This window comes from Sciurus vulgaris, assembly GCF_902686455.1.
Source record: "Sciurus vulgaris genome assembly, chromosome: 16".
In the NCBI taxonomy this organism is placed as follows: domain Eukaryota; kingdom Metazoa; phylum Chordata; class Mammalia; order Rodentia; family Sciuridae; genus Sciurus; species Sciurus vulgaris.
Genome location: NC_136477.1, coordinates 53,784,825 through 53,812,108, shown reverse-complemented (window position 1 = coordinate 53,812,108; position 27,284 = coordinate 53,784,825). Strand labels below are relative to the sequence as shown.

Sequence of the window (27,284 nt, the reverse complement as noted above, 5' to 3'; positions counted from 1 at the left end):
GGGGGTACCCAGGATTGAACTCAGGGGCACTCGACCCCTGAGACACATCCCCAACCCTATTTAGTATTTTATTTAGAGACTGCGTGGTTTAGTGCCTCGCCATTGCTGAGGCTGGCTTTGAACTCTGGATCCTCCTGCCTCAGCCTCCCAAGCCACTGGGACTATAGGCCCCATTAGTTTTCTATAAATGCACGCTGTTGTCACCTCCTCTTAGGCAAGACCGCCAACTTCTGCTTTAGCAAGCAGTGAGGACAGACCATCCTTTAAAATCAGACAGTCCTGCCAGGCATGGTGGCACATGCCTGTAAACCCAGCGATTCAGGAGGCTGAGTGGAGGATCTCAAATTTGGGACCAGCTTGGCAAATTAGTGAGACCCTGTCTCAAAATTTAAAAGAAAAAAAAAAAAAAAAAAAAAAAAACGGGCAGGAGATTAAATTAGTGGAGGAGCCCCCGCCCCCCGTTGGGTTTCATCCTTGGTATCGAAATAAACAAATAAATAAAAAATAAAATCAGAGTCCTAAATTTAAATGCTGGCTCAACCAATCTCTGCTGCAGTTTACCCATCTGAAAATGGAGACAATAATATTAACACGAATCACCTGAGAGTTACTGTGCGAAGTGAGCTATAAAGCACACATTACAAAACCTGGCACATATTAGGCGTTTACTGCGTCAATGAAAGCTATTGTCTGCACTCTGAGGAACCCAGAGCGCTGTCCGGAGGAGACTGGGCTCACTCTTACAGCGGGGGGCTCACTCTTACAGCGGGGGGCTCACTCTTACAGCGGGAAGCTCCCCATCACCACCAGGTGCCCGAAGGATTCCAGCAGCCACAAAGGGGCGGCCTCTTAAGGTCCCCCCAGCCTCGAGCGATCATGCTCCTCACAGGTGACTCTCAGTCACCTTCAAGCACCGGCAGTCAGAAGCGTGCGCCCGGCGTGCGCCCCGCGTGTCCGTTGCCGCCTCTGGTTGATAAAAGTTGAGCCGGTCGCGGAGAGAGAGGCTGCGCCTGCAACACCTCCGCCCGGCGCTCGGCCCTGCGGCCGGAGGGCGGAGGGGCGGGGCACGCAGGCGCCGCGCCCTGCCATTGGCCGCGCCGGCGGGGAGGCGGGGCCTGCCTCGTCCGCGGCCCCGCTGTGTTGTCATTAGGCGGCGGCTAGAGGACACGGTCAAGATGGCGGCGGTATCTGGGCTGGTGCGGAGACCCCTTCAGCAGGTAGGCAACGGCTCGCGGTCCCCGCGACCCTGCGCGACCCTTGCCCACCCAGCGACCGAGTCTCCGAATGTCCTTCTCTCTCCCCGCCAGGTATCCGGGCTGCTGAGGAGGCGCTTTCACCGGACCGCGCCGACGGCGCTGCAGGTAACTGGCGCGGAAGGTGCTCGGGGCCTGGAGGGAATCCTTGTCCTGGGACCTTGTCTGGAAACGCCGGGGTTGCGCCTGCGCCCTGAGTGGACCGTGTCGCAGAGATAGGGGGCGGTCGCAGGCTCTGGGGGCTGCGGACGGCCGCATCCTGCGTGGGACTTCTGCTACCTCGATCGCCTCCTGGCGCTAATCACACTGGAATGTCGGGATCAGATGAACCATCGAAGAAAACTAATGGCTTCCTCTTATCAACCGCACCCCCACCTTTTCTTTCTTCCTTTTTTTTGAATTGTGGCAAAATACGCATAACTTAACATTTACTCTTTTAAAAGTGTATAATTGAGTGGCATCAAATACACTCATCATATGCAACCATCACCATCATACATTTCCAGAACTTTTTTCATCGTCCCATTTAGAAACACCATCCATTACCTGATAATACCTTAACCACCACCCACTGTTGTACTCTTTATGAGTCTGCCTCTTCTAGAACCTCATATAAGTGGAATTCATTTGACCTTTTGTGTCTGGCTTATTTCTCTTAGCACAGAATCCTCAGGGTTCATACGTGTTGTAGTATACAACAGAATTTGTTTCCTTACAAAAACTGAACGCTGTCTTTTGTATGTATATACTTTATTTGATTCATTTATGCAAAGATGGACATTTGAGTTGTTTCCACCTTTTGGATTTGTGAATGATGCTTCTGTGAACATTGTTGTGCAGGTGTATGTCTCAGTCTTCCTTTAAGTTCTTTGGGGTATGTACCTGGAATTGGAATTGATAGACTGTATGATAATATCCCCTCCCCTTTTTTTCTTTGCTAGAAGTTTCTGACATTCTTTGTGTTAAAATAACAATTTACATATCCTTAATGCAAAGTGTTTGGCAGTGCCTGGCACCTAGTGAGTGCTCAATACTTAGTCTTAGTTCAGTTTCCCTGGTAGTTCTGTGCCCTTATCCTTCTTAAATGTGGTAACAAAACAACCCAGCATATGCCTGTGAGCTGACGGTGAGCAGCAAACAGTTTTCTTATGCTTGGGTGCACATCAAGAAAAGTGTAAAGGTTGGGCATAGTGGCGTACACCTGTAATCTCAGCCACTCAGGAAGCTGAGGCAGGAGGATCACAAGTTTGAGGCCAGCCTGGGCAACTTAGCAAGACCCTGTCTCAGAAAATAAAAGAGCTGGTGATGTAGCTTAATTTAACTACCAGTACTGCAAAAAAATAAATTCTGTAAGCTTATCATTAACACATCCAGTTTATGACTATGTATGACAGCCATATTACTTTTAAGAATTCTTGGAACTTTTAAAGAGAAGCCTGTTTTAAATTAGTTTTTATGTTTTGTACTGTGGGCAGCCTAGATAAGTGTAAAGGAAGAGAATCTCAATAATATTTTAAATAATCCTGTAGTATATTGACAGTTTTCCTATGCCTGTGACAGATGACAGTTCGTGATGCTATAAATCAAGGTATGGATGAGGAACTGGAAAGAGATGAGAAGGTATTTCTGCTTGGGGAAGAAGTTGCCCAGTATGATGGGGCATACAAGGTAACCAAAAGCAGTGAAAGTTTAGAACTTGAAGTGGCCGATAACCCCAACATATGCTTAAAAGTAATGGGGTCATCTCTTGTAGGTTAGCCGAGGCCTGTGGAAGAAGTACGGAGACAAGAGGATTATAGATACTCCCATATCTGAGGTAAGCCCTCCAATAGGAAGTAGAGTTTTGAAGGACATGTGTGTCAGTGTTTCAAGTTTTGATTTTTTACATTTTTGGCTTAGGCTTGTGTTTTGTTTTGTAGATGGGCTTTGCTGGAATTGCTGTTGGTGCAGCTATGGTATGTATTAAGCTTATCCAAAGAGACTTCTTTTAATACGATCTTTTAAAAATATTGTTTGCATGTTGGAAGAAGGGGGTGTTTGCCACTCGTCATTGTAACATCAGTGTTTTTGATTTGACAGGCTGGGTTGCGGCCCATTTGTGAATTTATGACCTTTAATTTCTCCATGCAAGCCATTGACCAGGTTATAAACTCGGCTGCTAAAACCTACTATATGTCAGGGGGCCTCCAGCCTGTGCCCATAGTCTTCAGGGGGCCCAATGGTGCCTCAGCAGGCGTAGCTGCCCAGCACTCACAGTGCTTTGCTGCGTGGTATGGGCACTGCCCAGGCTTGAAGGTGGTCAGCCCCTGGAATTCAGAAGATGCGAAAGGACTCATCAAATCAGCCATTCGAGATAACAATCCAGGTCAGCAGAATGACCCCTGGGTCTCTCTTGAACCATTTTAAAACACTAAAATGAAAGCTGGGTGCTGTAGTGCACACCTGAAGTCCAATGACTTGGGAGGCTGAGGCAGGAGGATTGCAAGTTGGAGGCTAGCCTCAGTGACTTAGTGAAGCCCTTAGCAACTTAGTAAGGCCCTGTTTCAAAATAAAAAAATTAAAAGGGTTGGGATGTAGTTCAGTGGTAAGGTGCCCTTGGGTTAATTCTCCAGTACAAAGAAAGTGAAAAACTAAAATGAAATCTTTGTATGGAAGGAATCATTAAAGGCTTCTAGTTAGGATTAGACATATCAAATACTAATGGTTTATAGGTATAGTAAAGATAGTACAGAATGTGGTTGTTTTTCTTATTTCCAACTAAAAATGGAGCAGTTAGATAAACGAGACATTTACCACACACTCAACAACACTGTTTTAACCTCAGCAGATAAAATTAATGTTGACCAAACTACGACTGTAAGGACCCAGACCATTCTTAAGTTATTGGACACAATAGAAACAAGGTTTCCTAATAAACACATTGAAACTTTTCACAAGATAAATGATGTTAATTCACAGTAAGGGGAAGGGGATAGGGAAGAATAGTTACTTTATATATTAGATATATATTAGAAGGGAGGGGAAGGGGTATGGGGGAAGGAATGATAGTCAAGTGAAATAGACATTACCTTGTACATGTATGACCAGTGTGATCCTGCAATATGTATAATCAGAAAAATGAGAGATTACACTCCATGTATGATCTATCAAAACGTATAAATGCATTCTACTGTCATGTACAACTAGGACAAATAAAATTTAAAAATAAAATATAAATGTTGTACATGCATTTTTAGTCACTCTGTATGTAGTTAGTTATTTTTGCTTAAATATTTGTATTTTGCAGTGGTGGTACTAGAGAATGAATTGATGTATGGAGTTCCTTTTGAATTTCCTGCAGAAGCTCAATCAAAAGATTTTCTGGTTCCTATTGGAAAAGCCAAAGTAGAAAGGCAAGGTAAGAATATATACAGTTAATATACATTTAAACATTATTTTTAATCCAGCCCCTCTATTTTTGTAAGTCAAGTAAAGTCTAGAAGGTATCGCCTTGTAGTTTGACTGACAGAGTAAAGGATGAGCTCAGGTTAAGAATGTGTGGGGTTGGGGATGCAGCTCAGTTGTAGAGTACTTGCCTAGCACTTGCCTAGCATGCAAGGCTCTGGGTTCATTCTTCACTATTGCAAAGGGGAAAAAAAAGTATGATGTGTGTTGCTTGACTTTTCATACAGTTAGCTTCTCAAATCTCAGCCCAGTAGATTTGTGTTTCATTTTTAGGAAGGCTGCCACATTCCTCGGCTCACTGGAATGAAATTGAGTTGGAAGACTTGACAAATGAACAAGAGCCACAGCTGACTGCAGACTGGTACTGCATCTTTCAACCTGATCTCTGATCTGTGACCATTCTGTTTCAGGGACACATATAACAGTGGTTTCCCACTCAAGACCTGTGGGCCACTGCTTAGAAGCTGCAACGGTGCTATCTAAAGAGGGAATTGAATGTGAGGTGAGGGGACATTCAGTTCTTAAAAAATCAGAAAGCCTCTTTTTAAATATAAGACCCAGAAATGGGAGTTTGAGTCCTGTAACAGGTTGACTGGATGTAAAAATCTCACTTTGCCACTCCGTTCTGTCTCTGCTTAGAGCTAAGAACCAGCTTGCTTTTCACATACTTGTCTTAGCTTTTTACCACTCAGGATCTAGATCTTTTAGAATCGTACTTGCTTTTTCAAGTTAAGACCTAGCCTTGGGGCTGGGCTTAGGCACAAACTCAGAAGTCGATTCTGACCACCTCTGTAAGACCTGCTGCTTACTATTTACACTTGGGCAAGTTAATTCTCATCAGCTATAAAATGAGGATGACATAAATACTACTCCATTGTTGGGTGGCTGTAAGAATTACACTTAGTGTAGGTACACGCTCAGTACTCAGCTGTTGGGTATTATTTATTTTGCCAAGATAAAAGTTAAAGCCAAGGAGGATAAATGAATTTATGTGAACAGGGCTGCTGACAAATTTTTGTTTTAATTACATTTTCTTCTACATTTTGTACATTGATTAGCAAACTAAAAAGAAAGTGGCATTATAGGTCAAGGCTGTATTTGTGATGCAGTGCTTCTATAAAATGTATTTATTATATTATCTGTTTAGGTGATAAATATGCGTACCATCAGACCAATGGACATTGACACCATAGAAGCCAGTGTAATGAAGACAAATCATCTCATAACTGTGGAAGGAGGCTGGCCGCAATTTGGAGTAGGAGCTGAAATTTGTGCCAGGATCATGGAAGGTATTTCAGAGAAACTAGTTCTAGAATATAGTCAAGCTGTAATAAAATTATGTACCTGAATATACACTGGATAAAGAGATCAGAAACTAGGGATGGCCAAGTCACTTGGTGATTTAATTTGTCGTCATGGCATTTTTTTCCTTTGGGTGTTTTAAAAAGCAAAGCCAGAAATAATTCCCCACGACTAGAAATTCTTTGTTTTCTTTTTGTCGGTAACCACATCTCTGTGCTGAAGTGGGTGGTCGTCAGCTGGCTTCTCTTGCCTCTCTTAGGAAAGCCTTCCTTCTCTCCTAGGCCCTGCGTTCAACTTCCTGGATGCTCCTGCTGTTCGAGTCACTGGTGCTGACGTCCCTATGCCTTATGCAAAGATTCTAGAAGACAATTCTGTACCTCAGGTCAAGGACATCATATTTGCAATAAAGAAAACATTAAATATCTAGTTTGGACTTGAATATCATCAAGTCACTGAAATTTACTTAAAATTCTTGCTGGGACTTCACTTGGATTGCACTGCAAGACCTTACTATTCATAAAGTTATCTCTAAGGCAACAACAGGTGTTTTTGTACTGGTGGGATGTTTAAATGTGTACGAGTGGGAAAGTCTCCACTCTGCTGCCCTAGACTCCATGCTTTCATTGTCTGTTACGGTTGCCCTGTTCTTTGAATAAATTAATGTAAAATTTTACCTCTTTTGCTAGAAGGACAAGGTATGAATGTGGCATAGTACTGATGAAAGTTATATCCAAAAAAGATAACTTATATGTATAAATAAAGTATATAATCTACATCTACTATTTGATTGTTTTGATAAGGAATAAAGGAATTCCTGAGTAATTGTGTTTTCATATTCATGAAATAATAAATGTGGGTAGAAATTTTAAAATTCTTTACAAAACTAGCCAGGCATATTGCATGCCTATAATCCCATCAACTCAGGAGGCTGAGTCAGGAGGATAATGAGTTTAAGACCAGCCTCAGCAGCTTGCACCCTAAGCAACTTATGAGATCATGTCACAAAATTTAAAAAAAGAAGGGCAGGAGATGTAACTCAGTGGTAAAGTGCCCTTGGGTTCAATCCCCAGTACCAAAAAAAACCCCAGTGCTACAGGTATAGTGGTGTATGCCCATAATCCCAGGTACTCAGGAGGATGGGGCAGGAGGATCACAAGTTCAAGGCCAGCCCAAGAAATTTAATAAGACCCTGTCTCAAAATAAAAATTAAAAGAGCTGCATATGGAGCTCAGATAAAAGAGTGGTGTCAATCCCCAGTACTGCAAGAAAACTAAATGCCAAATGGAAACAAATCTGATAACACAAAATCATTTTTGTTGTTGGCAGCGGTGTTTTCTCTGGTGCTGGGTCCTTGTGCATACTAGGTAAGTGCCATACCACTGAGTTCCATCCCCAACCCCACATTGCTTGTTTTTATTCATATATCTGAAACTCTCCAAAACAGCAAAGCTGACTTCAGAAGGGCCAGGTCATCTAGACCACACCACACTCGGAATGGGAACGTGCACAGACTCTTCAAATACCCAATTCTAAAAGGTTCCTTTTAAAATGAAAATACAATTTATGTCAGGTAATCTTCCCACTAGGAAAAACAGTCAGTCATACATTACCCTCAGAAGTTGGAATGGAAAAGATAGGTTTAAATGAGTTAGTGAAGCATATCTAAGCATATCCAATTTATCTAAATACTAAGGTATCTAAATTATAAAGTTTGTTCTTATTAACAGGTGATAGGACAAAAGAATAGAGGCAGGGTGGGTAGGAAGGAAACTTTAGATGATATACTGTGTGAATCTATTCTTTATGTTTACAAAAGATGCTATAAAAAGTTATTTGAAACATGTAACCAAGCTTCAGACAATGTTTTTCTTGACATGGTTTATTTTAATAAAAAATACAGCTGAACATTTATCACAGATTACATGAAACTATACACAATGACATTCTCTCTGCATAGTAACCAACACTGATGTGTGTACTTGGATTTTAAAATGGATTATTTATAATCCTTTAAAGTGCAATTTATTTAAAGGTTTAAGCAAATCATAGGATAAAAGATTTCTAATAAATGAGTAACATTAAAAAGATGATATATTTGATAAGTCTTTCAAAAATCAGAATTGATTTATATAGATGCCAAATTTACTTGTGTTGTAATAATAACCCACCCAAACCCCAAACTTGACTCTGTTGCTGAGGACTAAACAGATCCTCTAACTGGCAAGAGCTTTTTTTTTTTTTTTTTTTCCTATTTCAGTCCATTTCTAACTAAAAGAGCTGCGAGTCCACAGAGTAGGTGCTCTCACAGCCCCAAGTTCTGTAGCCAAAATGAGATTCCTGGTGGAGCCTGAGACAGTTAGGAACTCTCCCCCATTTCATTTGAGGGAAGAAAAAAATGATCTCCGTTGCTTCTCTGACTCAGCAACCTAACTATGCTTTGGGCTACAGTATTAACGTCTGAGGTGAAATAAAAGTAGCAGGAATGGGAATTCTCTAAGAAATAATGAGAAAATGCTTCAGAAAAATAAGCTATGAGAGGAACATTTCTGATGCCGTAGGAGGGATCACAACAGAAAGGCCATTCACTACCGTTACGGAATATTGTCATTGCTTTTGTTTCTGTCCATTTCCTTTAAATGGTGAAAATATTGATTCCAATATGCTGCTGTCCCCAAAAGATGTCCATTAGCGGATGACCAAACTCCACAATGCTGACAAAGGAACGAGACATTTCTTACTTAAGGCAGCAACGCCGGTCCACTTTATTCTATTTGGAGGACATTTCCCTCCTAACTGGCCTCTTACCCGAGCATCTGCAGAACACTGCAGGGCTGTACTGATTCCTCAAGGGCTCATCCAGGAAGAAGGATCTTTAGGGGGTAGGAGTGGGGCAGAAAAAGAATTCTTCCCTCCCAGTGTAAACAGGAAGCTCAGCCAATCTTAGGAGCACTGTGATCACAGGTTTCGGTTTTTCTCAAAGTTCCCTTTTGGAAATTCTGGATGGAGCTGAGCAAGGCCCCTCGGCTCACACCATTCACAGCCTGGGGTGAGAGCTGCGCAGGCACCTCTGTGCTCACAGGAGGCAAGGGAGCTGCTGGCGGTGGAGGTGGAGGCGGAGGAGGTGGAGGTAATACAGATGGCCCTGTGGAGGCAAGGGGACAGTCAGTATCCACTCAACCCCCGCCCTGGGCACTGCTGCTGCTCAGACCTGGGCGGAAAGGACTGGGGGGAGACTGCAAATGTCCTCCTCAGGGGGACCAAGATACCCAGTATTGTATCACTCTTTAAAACATGGAACAGAAAAGCTAGAAGCATCAAAGGGGAATTAATTAAAGGTTGTCATTTGCCTCAAATATCAGATTTGAAAAGACTGTTGGAAGCAATATCACAGACTACATGACACCATACACAATGACTTTTTTTTTTTTAATTTGAGACTGGGTCTTGGTAAGTTGCTGAGGGTCTCACTAAATTGCCAAGGCTGGCCTCAGAGTTTCAATTCTGCCTCAGCCTCCTGAGTTGCTGGAATTACAGGCACCTGCCACCGTGCCAAGGCCACAGTGACTTTTTCTGACCTCATTTTCCAAATTTAAGTAATGGTCCCAAAAGAAGAGTTCCATCAGCCACTTTAGCAGGTCCTGGGCAGCTCCATCCATTTCTGATGCTGGATGTGTGAGGCAGACATCTTCATGCACAGCACCGAGCTGCCTGAAGGCCAGTTACTCAAACAGTTCTTGAGCTGCTCCAACAGAGTCCATATGTGACAAATATGACTTAAAATAAAATGAAAACCACTGAGGATTCTTGGCAAGGAACCAGTGCCTGCTGGGTTACGCATTCCCCAAAGGAGTCTGTCTGGAAGGATCATTTTCTATCAGGTTGGGTTAAAGAAATATTAAACACTAATGATGGTGCTGTGCAGAGCAGGCACTCACAAGGTCTCTCCTTGGCAACGACATTCTTAGGGAGAAGTCTCGTCAAGTACTGTACTTTCTGCTGTGGTCCAACTGAGGAACTGAACGGAACTGGACTGAACATGCCTCTGTGCTGGAGCATCAGGAGGGACTGCAATGCTGAGCTCTACTGGGCTAGGAGGGGAAACTGGACAGGTATCTAAAACATCCCCAGCTCTCAGACGCATGGACATTTGCAACTTGAATTTTACAGTTTTGAATGGATGAGTGAATTGTTCTCTTGGGACCCATTAAATACTGAGCGCAGAAACAGCACTACCTTAAGAACTTTTCTATGCCACAGGGTTAGCTGGTCTACCTCCTGTGAACCTGTGGCTCCCTGGAACTCTACTATTTATTGCTGCCCTGTCCTCTACCCCTCGGAGGACTACAGCCCAGAGACATTCTGCTAGGTGATTCCCCACACTGTAGTGAGCTATTGTGATAATAGGAAAGACACCTAACACCACTGGATTGGTAAGCATGAATGGCTTGGGGTGACCCAGAAAATATTCAGTAAGTACATCCTTTCCACCAACTGTGAAAGGCAACAGCTGAAGTCTTGTAATTCATAGAAAACCACTTACCTTCCTTTATATCTTTTACACCAACCTAAGGCAGCTAAAATTGAAGAATCACACAAATACATACACCCATGCTCTGCAGCCTTGGAATTCTCAGTGATAATATAGCAATACAAATAAAGATTAAATACAGACAAATGAACAAAATGTAACTGTCACTGATTCTACTGAATAACAACTAATGCATGAAGCGCAAGTATGTTCTGTGCTGGCGCTGATTGTGGGAAGATGTTCCAGGTTTTATGTCACAGCCCTTTTACTAAACCCCAAGCGACTTTTGAGGTGAGAAACCCAAGTGGGATGAGTGTGTGATGTACGCGTTCCTCTGAAGAGGACTTCTGGGAAGTGACTGGTGAAATGGTAGAAGGGAGCTCTCAGCTGATGCTCTTAGAACTCAGGATCTCTTGACTGGCACCAAGAGGGCTGGGAGAAAGGAGTTCTGCCCACTTGGGTGCCAGTGCCCCTACCAGACACTCTCACCCAGTGGCCAGAAGAGAGCAACAGACTCGGGACTGACATTCTGAGCCAATGTGTACAGAAGGAGCTCCAGGGTTTCTTCCTCTCAGCTTTGCGCTCTGACCCCTGGCAGAAGAATCTCTACAGGGTTAAGAATAAGAAGATAGGCTCTGGCAGCACTTGGGGGTCCTACTGAAGGCCCAGAACTGGCCATCCAGGGTTTTTCCTGAAGCCCAGGATTCTGGGAGGCTAAAGACAGGCCTTGAGGGCTGGGCTTATACATAGGGCTGGCCATCCTGGCACAGAACAGAAGTGCTTGGCCTCACAGGGAACCAACCCCTGACTTGGGCCTCACTGTCAAGCACTTGATATTAAAAGTGCAAATGTACTACCACAGAGTTTGGGAGTTAGGGGTGGGATTCAGGAAATATATCTTCATTTTCCCAGTAAAGGCAGAAACTCGCCACTTTAATCACTTTGGTGAAAAGGTAGATATTGGAAATAAACAGGCCGTCCAAAGTGCTGTGGGGTGATCTGTGCCTGCAGGAAACAGGTGCTAATTAAGGATGTGTGAAGGGACAGCCACCAACCCATCCTGATGTCTGCTCATAGAGGGTCAGACCAGCACCAAAGGCCCCCTTTTCCTCACTGGACCTGCAAGAACTATGGCAGATCTTGATATATACAGTCAGGGTCAAGGAAGGCCAAAGCCCAAATTACCAGTTCAGAACCCCTCTGCACAAGGTTGGGGGAGCCTGGGAGTGAGAGGTCAAAACTGGAGGAGGCAAGTACATACTCCAGGGATTTAGTCTCCTAACAACAAGCTCCATCTATAGTCTTTGGCCTTTTCTTCTTGCCTGTTTTATGGTCACAAGTTTCCTTTAAAGGTCTGTTGGGGTTTAAGCTGTAATACACTGGTAACAATGGCAGGGGTGGGGTGTGGATGGGGGATCGGGGCCAAACCTGGCTATGGGGCCTGTGACAAACCTAGGAACAAGTGCCTGATGTGTGCTCCAAGCCTCAAATGCAAAAACTGTCAAAAGGCCCCAGATAGCCCTATCCCCAGGTCACAGAGTGGACTAATTCCCTGCTGGACTCATGGTATGTGACTTCCCATCCAGGATGGGAGATGCTCCAAAATATCTAAATTACAACCAGGTCAGTCCTGATCTCTCCCACCTTATTTTCTCTTAGACAAAATCTCTAAGACCCAGCTACTCCACCCTTCCTGAAAATCCCTTCCACCAAACTCAGTGGGAACCTGGCAATCTGGTGGAGGTCCTGGAAGAGGGCATAGGGCTGCTGCTGCAAGATAGGAGGTTAGATGTAGGGAGGAATGGCATTCTAGAAACATCCCTGACAGCCTCATGGGAAAGACATGTAAGAGTCCTCTGTCCTTAGACCAATAATAGTAGTGGGCAATTTACATGTCTCTGTAGTTCTGAGTTTCTTTCTGGTCCACACATGTAGGCAGGAAGCCAAGTGGCCACCAGACCACACTAGAGCCACACCAGGCCTACCCACCACTCTCAGGAGAGAATGGAGAGCCCAGACCCCTGGACACAGCAGTCCCTAGCTCTTGGGGACCACCTTTACTTTAAAAAAAAAATATATATATATATATATGTGTGTGTGTGTGTGTGTGTGTGTGTGTGTGTGTGTGTGTTGATGGACCTTTATTTTATTTATTTATATGGTGCTGAGAATAGAACTAAGTGCCCCACACATGCTAGGCAAGTGCTCTACCACTGAGCCACAACCCCAGCTCCAACCTTCACTTTGATCTTAGGCAGAGGAGGAAGCTGTACCCATGTCTTAGAGAATTTTTAAGGATGCTTAAAAACAGAACAGTTTCCGACCATCATGAGTTATGCAAGCCAGGAAAGCTGTCTCCCTGGAACCAAAAACCCTATAGCCTTAATACCTTTTCCTCTACATCAGAGTGACTAGGGACCAACATCTTTGTAGCAACAGGACTTTGAGAGTCATGGTTTCCAAAATTAAAATACACCAAAATGCCATGCAGTTGATCAGCAGGTTTTAGAGCTGTATTTTAAAACGAAAATCAGAGTGAAAAATGAAGACTTCTGAAGGTCGTGATGGAAATGAAATGAATATAGATGAAGTCACTTGGTGCTTTTTAAAGATGCTGTATTTCATTGAAATGTTCCAATGAGGACATAGTCTCAAATCTGCTTTCCCACATGTTCATTGCCTTAGTGATCTAGACACTTTGGGTCCTAGTCACATATAGAAACAGAGCATCTTTAAAGTTAGAGAAATCAGCATAGCTTACTTTACCGAAAATTCACGTTCAAAATGGCGCATGCTCTACTGAAAACAGCAAAGAGAAAGAAAGAGAGAGAGGACACAAGTCATTATTCAGATTTTAGTGTCATTTAATCAAACAGTAACAGACAGTAAAATCAGACAGTCTGAATCACGTGCTAATTATTCTCACTGCAAAACTAGGAGATACTTAAATGAACCACAAAATGCCCTGGTTTATAAACACTATTGTGAGCCTTTTAGGACATGGGAAATGTAGTAATGGGGCAACCCATGAGTCACTTTCCTCTTCACATTCTTTCTTTCCTGAGCTGGGTAGGTGCTATTTTTATTTCTTTATAAGCACACTGCTCACTTCAAAAGGCCCAGGGAGGCTTTCCCTCCCCTGAAAAGCATCAGCAGTGTACTTCACTCAACTTCCAAAGAAGGACAGAGGGAGAAAAGGAGAACTCCACTTTTTTGCAAGCAAGACTTGTAGTGTCTAAAATAGAGACTTTTTAAAGTTGGGAAAGCAAAAGCACAGGACAGGTCCAAGATGGATCTCCTGGGCCAGGAGGCCTCCCAGGCAGAGATATGGGCCACCTTCCCCTAGTAAAGTGTACGTGAGGTCATTTAAAAAGAAAGAAAGAAAAAAGGCAAATGTTTTTCTTGTCTTCTTTTCAACTGATAAGATTCCAGGTTAAATGTGAAGGATAATGGTTTCCCAGACAGTGAATCGCAGAGTTTCTAAGGAACAAATTCTGTACACTGACTGGAGGAAAAATCCCCTCCCTGGAGGTGGACCAGGAACTAGCACCCCTGGGCAGTGCAGCTGACCACTCACACCAGGACAGGTCTGGAAGGCAGAAAGGATGCTGGAACACCTGCTGCCTCTCCTCCTTCTAGGAGAGGATTCTGGGGAGGAGGTCCTATTCTTGGAGCTATTCTTGGGAGAGGAGGAGGGTTGAGTGGACAAGGCAGGTGGCAGCAGTGGGCAGGACAGCAGAGTCAACACATGCTTCAGAGCTTTGCTGCAGGACAGCTGTGCTCATCCCAGAGTATAGCTTTGTATATGTGTGGTTTCTGAGAGACCAAGAAAGGTCATTCTTATGGCCAGAGACAGCAATTTTGAGCCCATAATGGGTCTTAGACTTTGATTTGACTAGGTAAATTCTGGAAGCTCCAACACTGTAAATAAACTCATCTCTTTCTTTGTACCTTAAGTCTTCTTTTCCTTCTCATTAATCCTTCACCTTTCTTCCTGTTCTTTAAGCTCCTAGTGATTGTGCTCATGAGGCTCTGCTTTTCTTCCTCCAGCTTTCTGGAGTTGAAACCAGGCGTGGTGACACATGCCTGTCATCCCAGTGGTCCGAGAGGCTGAGGCAGGAGGATTGCAAATTCAAAGCCAGCCTCAGCAACTTAGTAAGGCCCTAAGCAACTCAGCGAGACCCTGTCTCTAAATCAAAACTATATAATGAAAGAGCTCGGGACTTGGTTCAGTGGTAAAGCGACCCTGGGTTCAATCCCTGATACAAAAAAAAAAAAAAGTCAGCATCAGAGTGGAAATTATTTGTCCGAGGTCACAGCCGGCAAGTTATAGAGCTAGGGCTCACTCAGTTCAGGTTTCCTGACTCTATATATGGGGTTCTTATTTATTTATCAATCACACAGGAGTGTTCTACCACTGAGCTACATCCCCAGAGTCCTTTTTATTTTTTATTTTGATAAGGGTCTTGGCTAAGTTGCCTAGGCTGGCCTCAAACTTGGGATCCTCCTGTCTCACTCTCCTGAGTGGCTGGGATTACAGGCGTGCACCTCTGTGCCTGGCTCAGGGTTCCTTCCACACAAGCCGAGCAGTGTTTAACAGCACAGGCCCAGCAGTGCACCCTGAAAAAAGCAGGCACTCAATAAGTTAATGGGACAAATGAACAAAGGCCGAACCAAGCTCAAATCTTGACTCTAGCATCCCCCACTGTCTGACCTTAGCCAAGTTTTTTTAGACCTAGGAGAGCCTCAGTTTCTTCTCTGTAAAATGGAACACAACTGGAATCAATTCTCATTGGACAGGAAAGCATTTGTGGAGATTAAATGAAACAGTGAGTACGAATCATTTAGAATAGGACCTGGCACAAAATAAGTGCCCAAAATATGTTACCTGAGATTATTAAAAATAACAGCTTAGAGTCTCCTGCTTATTTAGGTTTCCTAAAACACTCTTTGACAAAGCTACTTCATAGAAAAAAATGATAGCAAAGCAACAGAACTTTCTGCTCCCTAAGTGGAGTGGAAGTGAATATTTGTGTGTGTGTGTGTGTGTGTGTGTGTGTGTGTGTGTCACAGAGAGAGAGAGAGAGAGAGAGAGAGAGAGAGAGAAGAGAAAACTGGGACCTTTTAAGCCACTTGGCTCTATGAAAACAGTGTATAAACACTAGTTGTTGACATTCACCATGACACAAATTAGGATAAAGAATTTTAAAAGTTCTTGAAAGACTGACCTTCCTAAGGCAAAAAAAAAAAAAAAAAAAAAATCTTTAGTAGGAAAAAATAAGTGTTAGGAGTGTTCTTCCTGGAAAAACAAAAAAATAGGTTCATAGTCAAAGTATTAGAGAATGCCACCCTGCCAATGGAACTGCCAGCCTTAGGGAAATTATATTCCTCCGACCAATTTGTTAAGGACCTCAATAGACCCCAAGGGCGAGAGCTTCAGAGAGAAAAGGGAGGAAACCTCTCCATTTAGAAACATCTGCCCCATCGAGAAAGTAACTGCGAGTAAGGCCACACTTGGCTACTGTAGATGTACGGAAAACTGATGCTTTCTGGAAGAAAAGCACTGCTGCCCCACCCCCACCCCAGCTCACCTAAACTGACCTATTGCTGTTGATCTACTCCTGAGAGAAGCGCCAGAGGGCAGAGTCCACACCGGGTTGAGAGTACGCTGGACTAGAAGGAAGTGTGACAAGGTCTACTCTAACTTCTGCTTTTCTGCCCTTTACCAAGGAGGTAATCAAAACCCAGCAGTGGAAACTGACTCATTCCAGGCCTTGGTAACTAGCAGTGAAAGGAGGAACGCGTTTGCTTGAACTCTATCTGCCATTTTGGAGCTCCTGAGATGCTGAAAAGGTGACTCCATGAGAGCTGGGACCTTGTGTGTCTGTCTCTGTCACGCAGGGCCACACACAGTCCCTGGGAAATCATACACTCCCTAAAATGCATCTTGAATGAATAAACTCCCTGTGGGTACCCCATTTGGGGCCTGCAATGCTAGGTTGCTAGGCAAATGCTAAATATTATTTTATGAGATGCATTACAAGAAATGCCCAGCAGAGGTCAGAGTACTGGATTTGGGGTGGAGTCGATAATTTCATCAACACTGAAGAAACAGAGTCCCTACTTGCCAGGGACTTCTCCGTCTCAGTCATTGCGCTTAGACCACAATGTTTTCCCTCTAGATCTTCAAGATTTCCCTTCAGGGTAGTTACTATCAAATTCACAATATGGCCTCCTGCTATTCCCACTCACCTTAGATGAAGTTTTTCTAATACTGGCCCTAATTACAAAAGATTCCCCTTTTTTTTCTCGCATTCTAAAAGTTACTACATCTCATGCAAACTTGCTACCAAGTAAGATAGCTCCCATTTAAAGCAGAGGTAAATCAGATAATTCTTCCCCCAAATTCAAACAGATTGCACACCTTTCATGTCATTTAAAGATAAGAATTAGCAATGAATTGTCCAGACATGTCTAATATACATGGTGAGGTACAGTAAAGAGACACCTGACTTGTTAAAGAAGAGCTTATAGAGTCTCCAAGTTAATTTTCTTCCGTTTTCTTAATATGTCCAGGTGGTATAAAATTCATATTCTAATTTTTAGAAAAATGGCTCAACATGGTCTGGACAGTGGATCTCCAGAAATCTGTGATCAACCTAAACAGGGCATCTCTATAAAAGACAGATTCATCTGGATCCATATTTGAGAGTTTCTTTAAAAAAAAAATCTGCTGACAAAGACAGAGATGAGAATATCGTGCCATGAGCCAGGCACCTTGTTACTCAAGACTGGTGCTGGCCTCAGAACATTCTGCATAAGTCTCTGGTAACTACTCTCAGTCAGCAGGGAGGGATATATCAGCCAGAAGCAGGGGGTTCAAATTAGCTCCCTTGCATTTGCTTGTTGTCACTTCCTCAGGAGGGTCAGAAAGAAGTATTTGAGAACAACTGGAAAATGCTCTTGGTAGCTCCTGGGCACCACCATAAATGTTAATGAATATGCTATCATTTTCATATCCTGTATTAACTTCTTTCAGAAAGCTGCAGGAACCTTTCCAAGAATAGCTGATGAGCCCTGAGTGAAGAACCAGTTCCTCAGCATCTAGAACATCTGGTTCATTCGAGAGGTGAAAGGAGATATGCTGTTCCAGTGTGGTTTTACTGGGCATGCAAAATGCTTACATAGATCTTAGTTCAAAAAGGAAGGAAGCAGAGACAGTATTATGAGACCATTCCACAGAATTAGAGAGTAGTTTTGTAAGTAAGCTCCCAAGCTACATTCTGTTTTTAATTGTAGATGGACACAATATATTTTTTAAATTTATTTTTATGTGGTGCTGAGGATGGAACCCAGTGCCTCACACGTTAGGCAAGCGCTCTACCACTGAGCCACAACCACAGCTCCCCAAGCTAAATTCTTCAATTCTTAAAACAAAATTCATGGCATCTGATTTAATTCACAAAGGTGAAACAAAGGCTAATGATAGAGAAAATCAGAATAACTAAATGCATTACAGAGCAGAACAGAGTGCAAGTAGTTATCTGGAAACCAGAAGACAGTGGTTGGCATTTTGCTCCTCACCTAGACATCTCACCATTTTTGCTCTAAGACAAAACTCAGATCATGAAAGGGCTCCCTAAGGAGAAAGCTCCAGCAACACATGGCCCTGGACAGAGAGCAAGCTTGGTTACACTTGGCCAGAGTGACGAGTGGCCCCGAAACCAGTCCATTCCTTATAAACTCAAGCTTGGAAATGGAATCCCTCCTAGAAGACACAGCTAATTTGCATTCCCCCTGGTCTCCCTGGAGAAGGCCATGCTACCTAACATCTGAAGTGCCGGGGCCTAGGCGGGAGGAGAAAGAGCCTCGCTCCTCCCACTGGTGGAGAGGAGGGAGTCACATCACCTTACCCCATTACTAACCTGCTGTAGAGGGTGGAGTCGGCGATGACGGGGATGTGAGAGGTGAGCTGGCCCCAGATCCTGCTGAGATAAAACACAGGGAAACCCTCATGGGGACCAAAAAAAGTCATCTGGAATTTGGAACAAGCAGAAACCCATCACTGTCTGAGAATTCTCTTGCCATAGCGTGTGGGCCTTGTGGAACAATGTGATAAATGATAGAAAATTCAGAAACTGGACCCGAGGCTTTTGTCCAGGAAAGTCTGCTTCCTTCAGGCCACTAAAGGCTGGTTGAGTCCCACTGCCCACAGCAGCTTGCCTGGTTTGAAACCAACTCCATACCATCAAAACAGCTCAGATAGTTGGCAGTAACTTCTTTTCCTGACTTAACTCCATATCCAGGGAATGACCAATGACAGTGGCCACAGCAATACAAGGAACAGAGAGGTGCAGAACAGCCTGATGGGAGCTTTTCCAAGGAAAACAAGAGCTCCTCACAGAATCCACCCAGCATGGCTTTCTGCAGAAGTTCTACTTTATCAGCAGGTACATTCAGTTAGACAATCCTGCAATCTGTGGATTTTCCAGGTCATTTCTTACATGACATTCAGTAAAACAGTATTTAATGTAAACCAATGTGCAAAATTCCACACATTGCATGCTTTTTCTGGATCTAGTAGCCCTGTTATATTTCAAACACTCCCAAGTTCTCAGCATCTTCCTGCACCTTAGAAATCCCTAGAAAATATCCTACTGGATGGACCTGAAGCAGATGGAGGTGCTTACATAAGCCTCCTCTATAAAGATATGAAGCCTCCTTACACATGGAGGTCCTAACCAAGAGCTGCCAGGGCTGCCAGGCACACACCCTAAAAGGGAGGCTGTCACCACTTGCTGTTGTGGTTAGGCTCACAGTCATCAGGACAGGCCCAGTTCCCTCCCTCGTGGGCACTGTGCATGCTGAGAGATGTCCTAATTAAGCCATGCCTTCCTGTGGTTTCCTTTATTTGCAATATTCCTTCAGCTCCTATAAAACAGATTTCTACTGAAAAAAGGAGGTGAAACTCAACATGTGCTACTTTCCCACTAGTGCTAACAGACTTTAACGGGGAGAAGACTGAACTTGTGGTTCCAGTAGGGTCTTCCAGAAATCTGTACATTTTCATCAACCCCTACTTCACTTTCTGCTCAGTTTGCCCTTCAGCCCCAAGCAGACTTCCTCCTGGCTGACTTCACCGAGGAGAATGAGGCATGACCTGTAAAGATCTTCGCTGTCCTCCACTCATTTTTTTTGTTTGGAACTGGGGAGTGAACCCAGGGTGCTCAACCACTGAGCCACATCCCCAGCCCCCAACTTCTTTTTTTTTCTTCTTCAGGAGAAAAGCATATCAATTTTATTTGATGTTGATACTTTTAAGTGGAATGAAGATTCCATAGAATATAAACAAAAAGCCCAAGGAAGCCCTTAGATTGGGGACTTATGTACCATTTTAACAAAGTGTAATAAATTGTGAAGAAGTGTTTAGACAAAGGAAAGGGATTTGGACTTGTAGAGGTGGCACACCAAGAGAAAGTGGCTCAGAAATATATGGGGGAAATAAATGGAAGATAAATGTTGTTTTAATAAGGTTTTTCCCAGCTCTTTTTTGTATTTTACTTAGAGGCAGGGTCTCACTGAGTTGCTTAGGACTTTGCTAAGTTGCAGAGGCTGGCTCTGCACTTGTGATCCTCCTGCCTCTACCTCCCAAGCCCTCGGGATTATAGGCACACACCACTGCACAGACTTTTCCGCTATTTTTAATTCTATTTTTTGGAGATGGGGTCTCACTGTTTGCTCAGGCAGTCTTTAACTCCTGGGCTTGAGTGATCCTCCTGCCTTAGCCTCCTGACTACCTGGGACTGTAGGCACATGCCACTGCACCCAGCCCTTCCATTCCTGAGCCCCTCTGCCTCTCCAGGGTCCCTCCCCACTCCTGCCTGCAGGAAGAGATGGATGGGCTTCCTCCACAGCTCAGACAGAAATGCTCCATGCTAACCCTGTGGCCCTCTGGCTGCTCCAATGCTCTCCTCTGACATCTTCAGATTCTCTCTCTCATCTAGGTCCTTCTCCTCCCTAAAAGTAGGTATACTTTTGGGCCTAAAAGTATAATAAGCTGAAGTATAATAAACTTGCTGCCCCCAAATTTCCCCTTCCCATGATCCCCAAGGGCTGAACCTGCTGCCTGAGTTAGAGCAAAACCCTCCCTTCTCTATGTTGAACTGGACTTCACAGATTCATAAACTAAAGAACAGGAAGCCCTCGGGGAGCATTCAATCAGGCCCTGATTTCCAAAGTTGGGTACATTTAAGGCCCAATGCCAGTGGGGCTGGTTGGTGAGGGGCAGTTGGGAGTTTCAGCAAGGACTATCACTTTTTTTGTTTTGTTTTTGTTTTTTTTGGTACTGGTGATTGAACTCAGGGAGCTTAACCCCTGAGCCACATCCCCAGCCCTTTTTATATTTTATTTTGAGACAGGGTCTCACTGAGTTGCTTAGGGCCTCACTAAGTTGTTGAGGCTGGCTTTGAACTTGAGATCCTCCTGCCTCAGCCTCCCGAGCTGCTGGGGCTACAGGTATGCACCACCACACCCAGCAAGGTCTAACCCTTTGAATCATCTTGGTCTTTCTGAAATGATGCTCTTGCCATGGCCACACCAGAGTTCTTTCCTTAATCTATGCAGAGAAGCCCATCTTCCCACCATGTGGGATGCAGAGCAGAGGGCAGGATTAAGGGTTCTTTAGGTTAATGCAGGCTCTACAGAAAGACAGGAGTCACTGCATTTTAAGTGGGGTCTGTTTTATTTCCATGGCAAATGCTCCTGTGTGGATGGCTGTTTAGCCAGACAATGAAGAGGCAGAGCTACCCGGTAACTTCTGAGATCCTCCAGCACTTGAGACCTGAGCGCATGCATGCTGTCACAGTCCTTCATCAGGATCCGAGTTCTTTTGTTTTTGGTATTCATGCCCAGTCCGCCCACTAGAACCCAAAACCTCTGAATCAACCAGATACCTGATTGTGACCTCTGAATCTTGGGCCCCACACAATCTATAACCAGTTACCTGAATTATTGGAGTTGCTGTACTTTGCTGAATACTCTTCACTATTTTCAATGGCAGATCGTTTCGACTTCTTTAAAATTAAAAGAAAGAGGGGAGCAAAGAATAAACATGTTGAAGCTGAGAGTTAGAATAAAAAGTCTTCCAGGCATACAAGGTCATATTTGGCCTCACAACTTAGTACAGTGAAGAAGCCACAAGCCAAAACTAAAGAGGGAAATAAAACCAAGAATGCTGACTTCACTATCTCAGGCCAATCATTTCCACCAATTACATTTTGCCATAACAACCCCAGTAAGCCAGGAAACTATATGGTCCATTGCCCTGCTGATATTATGTGGCTTTTTTAAAAGCTGCAAACCAGTCATCTCGAAATACTTCCAGCTTTCAAGGAGATACAACACAAAATCAGTCATTAAATGTTCACCTAGAACTTCCCTCACACACAGTCAAGAATTTGCTGAGAACTCAGAGATGCCAGGCTTACCTTCCGAGCTAAAATCTTTCTCTTTTTTCTTTCTTCTTCTGATCCATGATGTGATTGAGCTCTTGTCAGTCTTCGATGCTGGTGAATCTGTAAAAGATCACAATCCACCACAAATGTAACCACATCCTACCTAAGACATTTCCTAATGAAAATCTTCTCCAACATGCTTTGCTAAATCAAATTATTCAGAAAAAAGAAACTCTTTTTTTGGACTCAATTTGTGTGCCTCCTGGTTCAGGTCTGAATGTCTGGAGGAGAGTAAGCCAGGGAAGCAGAACTTCTCACACCTTGGATTCCTCCCTGCAGCTTAATTTTATCTATCTATCTATCTATCTATCTATCTATCTATCTATCTATCTATCTATCTATCTATCTATCATCTATCTATCATCTATCTATCTATCTATCTATCTATCTATCTATCTATCTATCTATCTGTCTGTCTGTCTGTCTATCTATCTATTTATCTATCTATCTATCTATCTATCTATCTATCTATCTATCTATCTATCTATCTATCTAGTGGTTCTGGGGATTGAATTCAGGGCTTCACTATCTATTTATTTATTTGGTGGTACTGGGGATTGAATTCAGGGCTTCATGCATGCTAGGCAAACACTGAGCCACATCCACAAGCCTTTTCATTTTATTTTGAGACAGGGCTTCAGTAAGTTGCTGAGGCCAGCCTCAAACTTGTGATCCTCCTGCCTCAGCCTCCCTAGGTGCTGAGATTACCAGTATGTGCCATCACAACTGGCCAGTCCCTGGTATCTTTAGGGCATGGATCACATGTACCCCCAACCCCTAGCATGCTGTGATCATAAAGGATGACCACCCTTTGTGCATGTGTTCTTTCCCCATAGACCGAGCTGCTGGAGGGTAGGATTGTGAAGTATTTGGCCCTGTGTCCCAGCAGCCAGCCTGGAATCTGGTTAAGAGCATGTATGCACAAAATGTTTAGGATGTGAGCAATCGGTTAAAATTCCACCCCTGCGAATACCATGGCAGAGGATTGAGACACTAAAGATCAAAAGACGATGAAGGACTATTACCAACTTACCTGTTTCTGCTCTTCGATTAGTCTCTTTTCTATACATTCTTTGGCAATTCTCAATGCCTCTTTTAACTTTGTGGGAATCTGAAAGAAGAAAAAGTACATCATCTACTGAATGAAGGGGCTGGAGATTCTCCTGAATCTTGGAGTCAAGGAGGAGTAGCTGATTATCCAGAAGGAGGCTCTCTGGAATAAAACCAGTTCAAGCCCTCCACTCAAATGCTATTCCAGACTCATTTAGTATCCCTAACACACTCACTGCCTTGGGGATTTTTTAGCAATGAACACATAAAACTAAAACATAAGCATGATCTATACTTCAAGTAATGACAGTGGGATCTCAAACTGCCAAAATAATCTTGAGGAAGAAAAACAAAGTTGGAAAACCACACATACTGATTCTGAAAACAATCACACAGCTACAGTAATCAAAACAGTGTGCTGCTGAACGCAGTGGCACATGTCTGTAATTCCATCAGCTTGGGAAGCTGAGGCAGGAGGATCTCAAGTTTAAAGTCAGCCTTGGCAACTTAGTGAGGCACCAAGCAACTAAGTGAGAACCTGACTCTAAATAAAATACAAAAAAAGAGATGGGGATGTGGCTCAGTGGCTAAGTGCGCCCAGGTTCAATCCCTGGTACTGGGGAAAAAAAAAAAGTGTCTGACATAGAGAGACAACTAGAATAATGGAACAGTACAGAGAACCTAGGGGAAAAAACCCTCATGTACATGGTCACATGATCTTTGACAAGGGTGCTAAGAATATACAATGAGCAAAGAACTGTCTTTATTAAATGGTGCTGGGAAAACTGGAAATCTACATGCAAAGGAATGAAGCTGAGCCCTTACACCCATTCATAAAAACTAATTTCAAATGGATCTAAGACCTCAGTGTAAGACCTAAAACTATAAAACTCATAAAAGAAAACACTGGAAAAAAGTTTCATGACATTAGATTTGGCAATGATTCCTTTTTCTGGTACCAGGGATTGAATTCAGGGACATTTTCCCACTGAGTCACATCCCCAGCCCTTTTTATATTTTATTTAGAGACAGGGTCTTGCTAAGTTGCTCAGGGGCCTTGCTAAATTGCTAAGGCTGGCTTTGAACTCACAAACCTCCTGCCTCGGCCTCCCAAGCTGCTGGGATTACAGGCGTGTGCCACCACACCCAGCCCTATCATTTCTTAATTTATTGGCTTTTCAAACCAGGAGAAGTCCAGTCCTGGAAAAGAGGCACCCAGATCATGTTGAACTTTTTTGGTCTGTGTTATTCTTTCAAAAATTAAAATTTAAAAGGAAAAGAATTTTTGAGTAGGTAATACTGTCACATGGTTCAAAATCAAAAAGGTGCATACATGGTAAAAAGTCTCCCACCTCACTGTCCCCCATGGGGGCAGCCAGTGACATCAGTTTCCTGTGTAACCTCCCCAGTCACTACATCTACAAGAAATTAGTGTTGCTTTTAAAAATCACATTGTTTTTGTGGAAAGGGCTGCTGGCTTAGAGAGAGAGTGAATCTAACACTAATCCCTAAATCCTGGGGACTGGAAAGTCTGGTTGGGACAGTATATTTATTGACAAGGTTGCATGAATACATTTCCTAAGAGATTTCAGTGAAGGAAACTAATTTAATTTTTTCCCCTACCTCAGATCCAAAGAAAGCTTTATTGTTGGAACTCCTCTGATGAGCAAATAGAGCAGAGGAAAGCATCTCTCACTTACACAATCCTCTAACCTCACCTTGGTTTTTTTTCTTTCTTTTATTTGCTTTGTTTTGTTTCCTAGTTTTCTTCTCATCATAATAGCACGACATGTTCTTTTGGAATACAGAGAGAAGACAGAATTACACGTCAGCTTCCCACCTAAATCGGCACGTGGGTGAGACTGAGACCTGAACCAGGAGTGCGCAAAGGTAGTCTCAGTTGACCAATGACAACAGACTGTAATTACTCCCCAGGTGACACACAAGTAGACAGTAACTGTTAAGTACTTAACAGTGGCTCTCAACTGGGTACAATTCTGCAGATCCTCCACCTGGAGTGGCTGGAGACACTGTCACTGTGTGTGTGTGTGTGTGTGTGGTGCTGGGGATCAAACCCAGGGCCCTACACATGCCAGGGAAGTGCTCTTGCCTGGAGACATTTCCAGCTGCCACAATGAGGGAAGGGCCACTGCTTCACAGCCTGCAGCGCACGGGCCAGCAGCTCCCACGACAGGAATTATCCAGCCCCTAAAATCAAATGCTACGGCTGAGAAGCCCATTGTGGGCAATGGCTGGTGTCCTACAGGGAAAGCATCACTCTGGCATGTCATGCTCTTGGCATGACACCACACCACTGCATCCCCCACGACTTCCCTCCAGACTTTTCTCTAGACACAGTTATGTGGTCTCACACAGTGTATTTCATATCTAGCTTAAAAAAATAAATAAATAAATAAACTTAGCCCTGATCATAATCGTTTTACATATATTACAAACCTTAATAAAGTTCACTTTTATTGGGTAAGCTTTTTTTCTCAAATAAATGTACCGTAGATGATAAAACTAGACCCTAATTATAGGGTATTGAGATTACTTTCAAATTTCCCCTATTGTATACCTTTTCTTATATGACTGAACAAATAAAAGGTAACTTTCAAAGTCAAATTATTTGTGTTACAAACAAACAGAAAAAGAAAGAGACAGAATTTACTTTACCTTAAACTGTGGCTTTTCAGAAGTGGTTAGTAAAACATCACTGAATAATCTGTAAAGAAAAGAAAGAAACAAAAATCTTTTTTCAACCAGGTATATTCCCAGACTAGGATCAAAGCATTTTAAGACACCTGTAGGCCCTCAGGTCTGACTGCTCCCACCACATACCCAGCCCCAGCCAAGCTGCCACTCCAGGTTTACCCACAAAGGCAAAGCAGTTAACAGGCCACTCAGGGTGACCTCGGGAACTCCCTCCCCAATGGCTCAGGGGAGTTAGGCAGCACTGGGCCAGCTGTGTGGGGAGATTGTTTCCCCACCAAGGGGTAATATAGTATTTGAAAAATATTGTTTTTTGCAAAAACATGACAAATAATATATACAGTAGCTATTTCAAAACAGAATAACCATTATTCCTTTTTATTTATTTATTTATGCCTCAGAAAAGGATAAAATTTATTCTAGAGCTTAGTAAAATAAAGAGGAAGTAGAAAAGAATTGCCCTGATTGGAATCCAAGAGAAAAATAATTTTCTTCCAAGTGTTTCTCGTGCTTCATTTTAAAAAAACAGCAGCTTTTGATGTATAGCAATTCTCTCTTCGAAAGGATATTATTAAAAAACAATAGCATGAGGAATTCTGAACTGCTTGGATAGTGCCCACTTGAGTCTTTCTTGGCTGTTCTCCACTTTATAAAGACAGGAAATTTATCCCAATCAGAAGTGACAGGGCTGACTTTTCCTCAGAGTGCTCTCCAGCCTCCTGACCTCCACTGCCAGGCCTCTACTGACTTCCAAACAACACATTAAACCACATCTCGCCCTTTGCTCTCGTCAAGTTGGAGCCCAAAGGATGGAGACTTAGGGGAAGAAAAATATATCTGGCTTCACTTTAGAACTGGAAGCCTGGGAGGAAAATGGAAGGGCTTTGGAGAAGAGAGTGCAAATGCAAAATCAAGTAAATGAACAGGCTGTTTCCCAACTACAAATGCATTTTGTTATAAAAATTTGGGTGGAAATTACTTGGGTTTTTTGTTTGTTTTGCTTTTGATACTGGAGATTGAACCCAGGGGTACTTTACCACTGAGCTACAGCCCAGTCTTCTACTTTTTGAGACAGGATCTTGTTAAGTTGCAAGAGGCTGGCCCCAAACTTGGGATCCTCCTGTCACAGCCTCCTGAGTCACTGGGATTACAGGCATGTGCCACCATGCCCAGGTGGAAATTATTTTGCTTTCTCAAATGGATCTATTGTTCCATATGCATGCCATTGTTATTAATGGCTGTGGGTTTGGACAGAGATGCTCCCAAGTCTGGGGAACATTCGAATGTCATATCCACAGGGCAGGGTTTATTTCCACTGTTCATCAGTCTCCACAGGAACCAGGACAGCCCCTGGCCTACAGCAGGTGCTCTCTAAACACTCATGAGAAAAATCAATAAGGAATCTGAAGTTATCCACCTCCTCTGAACTCTGCTGAACAATCTTCAAGCTGTCCCCTGCCTCCTTTGCCACTGTTATTTTTT

The 27,284-nt window shown here is 43.3% G+C and overlaps 2 protein-coding genes across 14 annotated transcripts in view; one reads left to right on the top strand and one right to left on the bottom strand.

Annotated features, from left to right (window-relative positions):
* Positions 1-1,112: 1,112 nt before the first annotated feature.
* On the top strand, positions 1,113-6,821 carry PDHB (pyruvate dehydrogenase E1 subunit beta). The gene is made up of 10 exons (XM_079114453.1): positions 1,113-1,217; positions 1,308-1,361; positions 2,814-2,921; positions 3,007-3,069; positions 3,173-3,208; positions 3,333-3,618; positions 4,540-4,650; positions 5,108-5,199; positions 5,845-5,986; positions 6,281-6,821. Exons 1-10 carry the CDS (start codon positions 1,176-1,178, stop codon positions 6,424-6,426), a joined length of 1,080 nt encoding a protein of 359 aa, XP_078970579.1. The 5' UTR covers positions 1,113-1,175; the 3' UTR covers positions 6,427-6,821.
* Positions 6,822-7,860: 1,039 nt separating this feature from the next.
* PXK (PX domain containing serine/threonine kinase like) overlaps positions 7,861-27,284 on the bottom strand; it is a 75,117-nt gene continuing 55,693 nt past the window's right edge. Inside the window, exons 13-19 of one of the 13 annotated variants that reach the window (XM_079114406.1) lie at positions 25,767-25,815; positions 23,074-23,151; positions 22,014-22,100; positions 21,530-21,599; positions 18,453-18,515; positions 10,540-10,573; positions 7,861-9,141 (exon numbers count right to left, since the gene is read on the bottom strand). In XM_079114406.1, coding sequence (XP_078970532.1) covers positions 8,955-9,141; positions 10,540-10,573; positions 18,453-18,515; positions 21,530-21,599; positions 22,014-22,100; positions 23,074-23,151; positions 25,767-25,815 — 568 coding nt within the window. In that variant the 3' untranslated portion in view covers positions 7,861-8,954. Of the gene's footprint in view, positions 9,142-10,539; positions 10,574-13,288; positions 13,327-13,350; positions 15,148-18,452; positions 18,516-21,529; positions 21,600-22,013; positions 22,101-23,073; positions 23,152-25,766; positions 25,816-27,284 lie in introns of those variants that run through there. The other 12 variants (XM_079114407.1, XM_079114415.1, XM_079114404.1 and 9 more) reach the window with 12 other exon arrangements.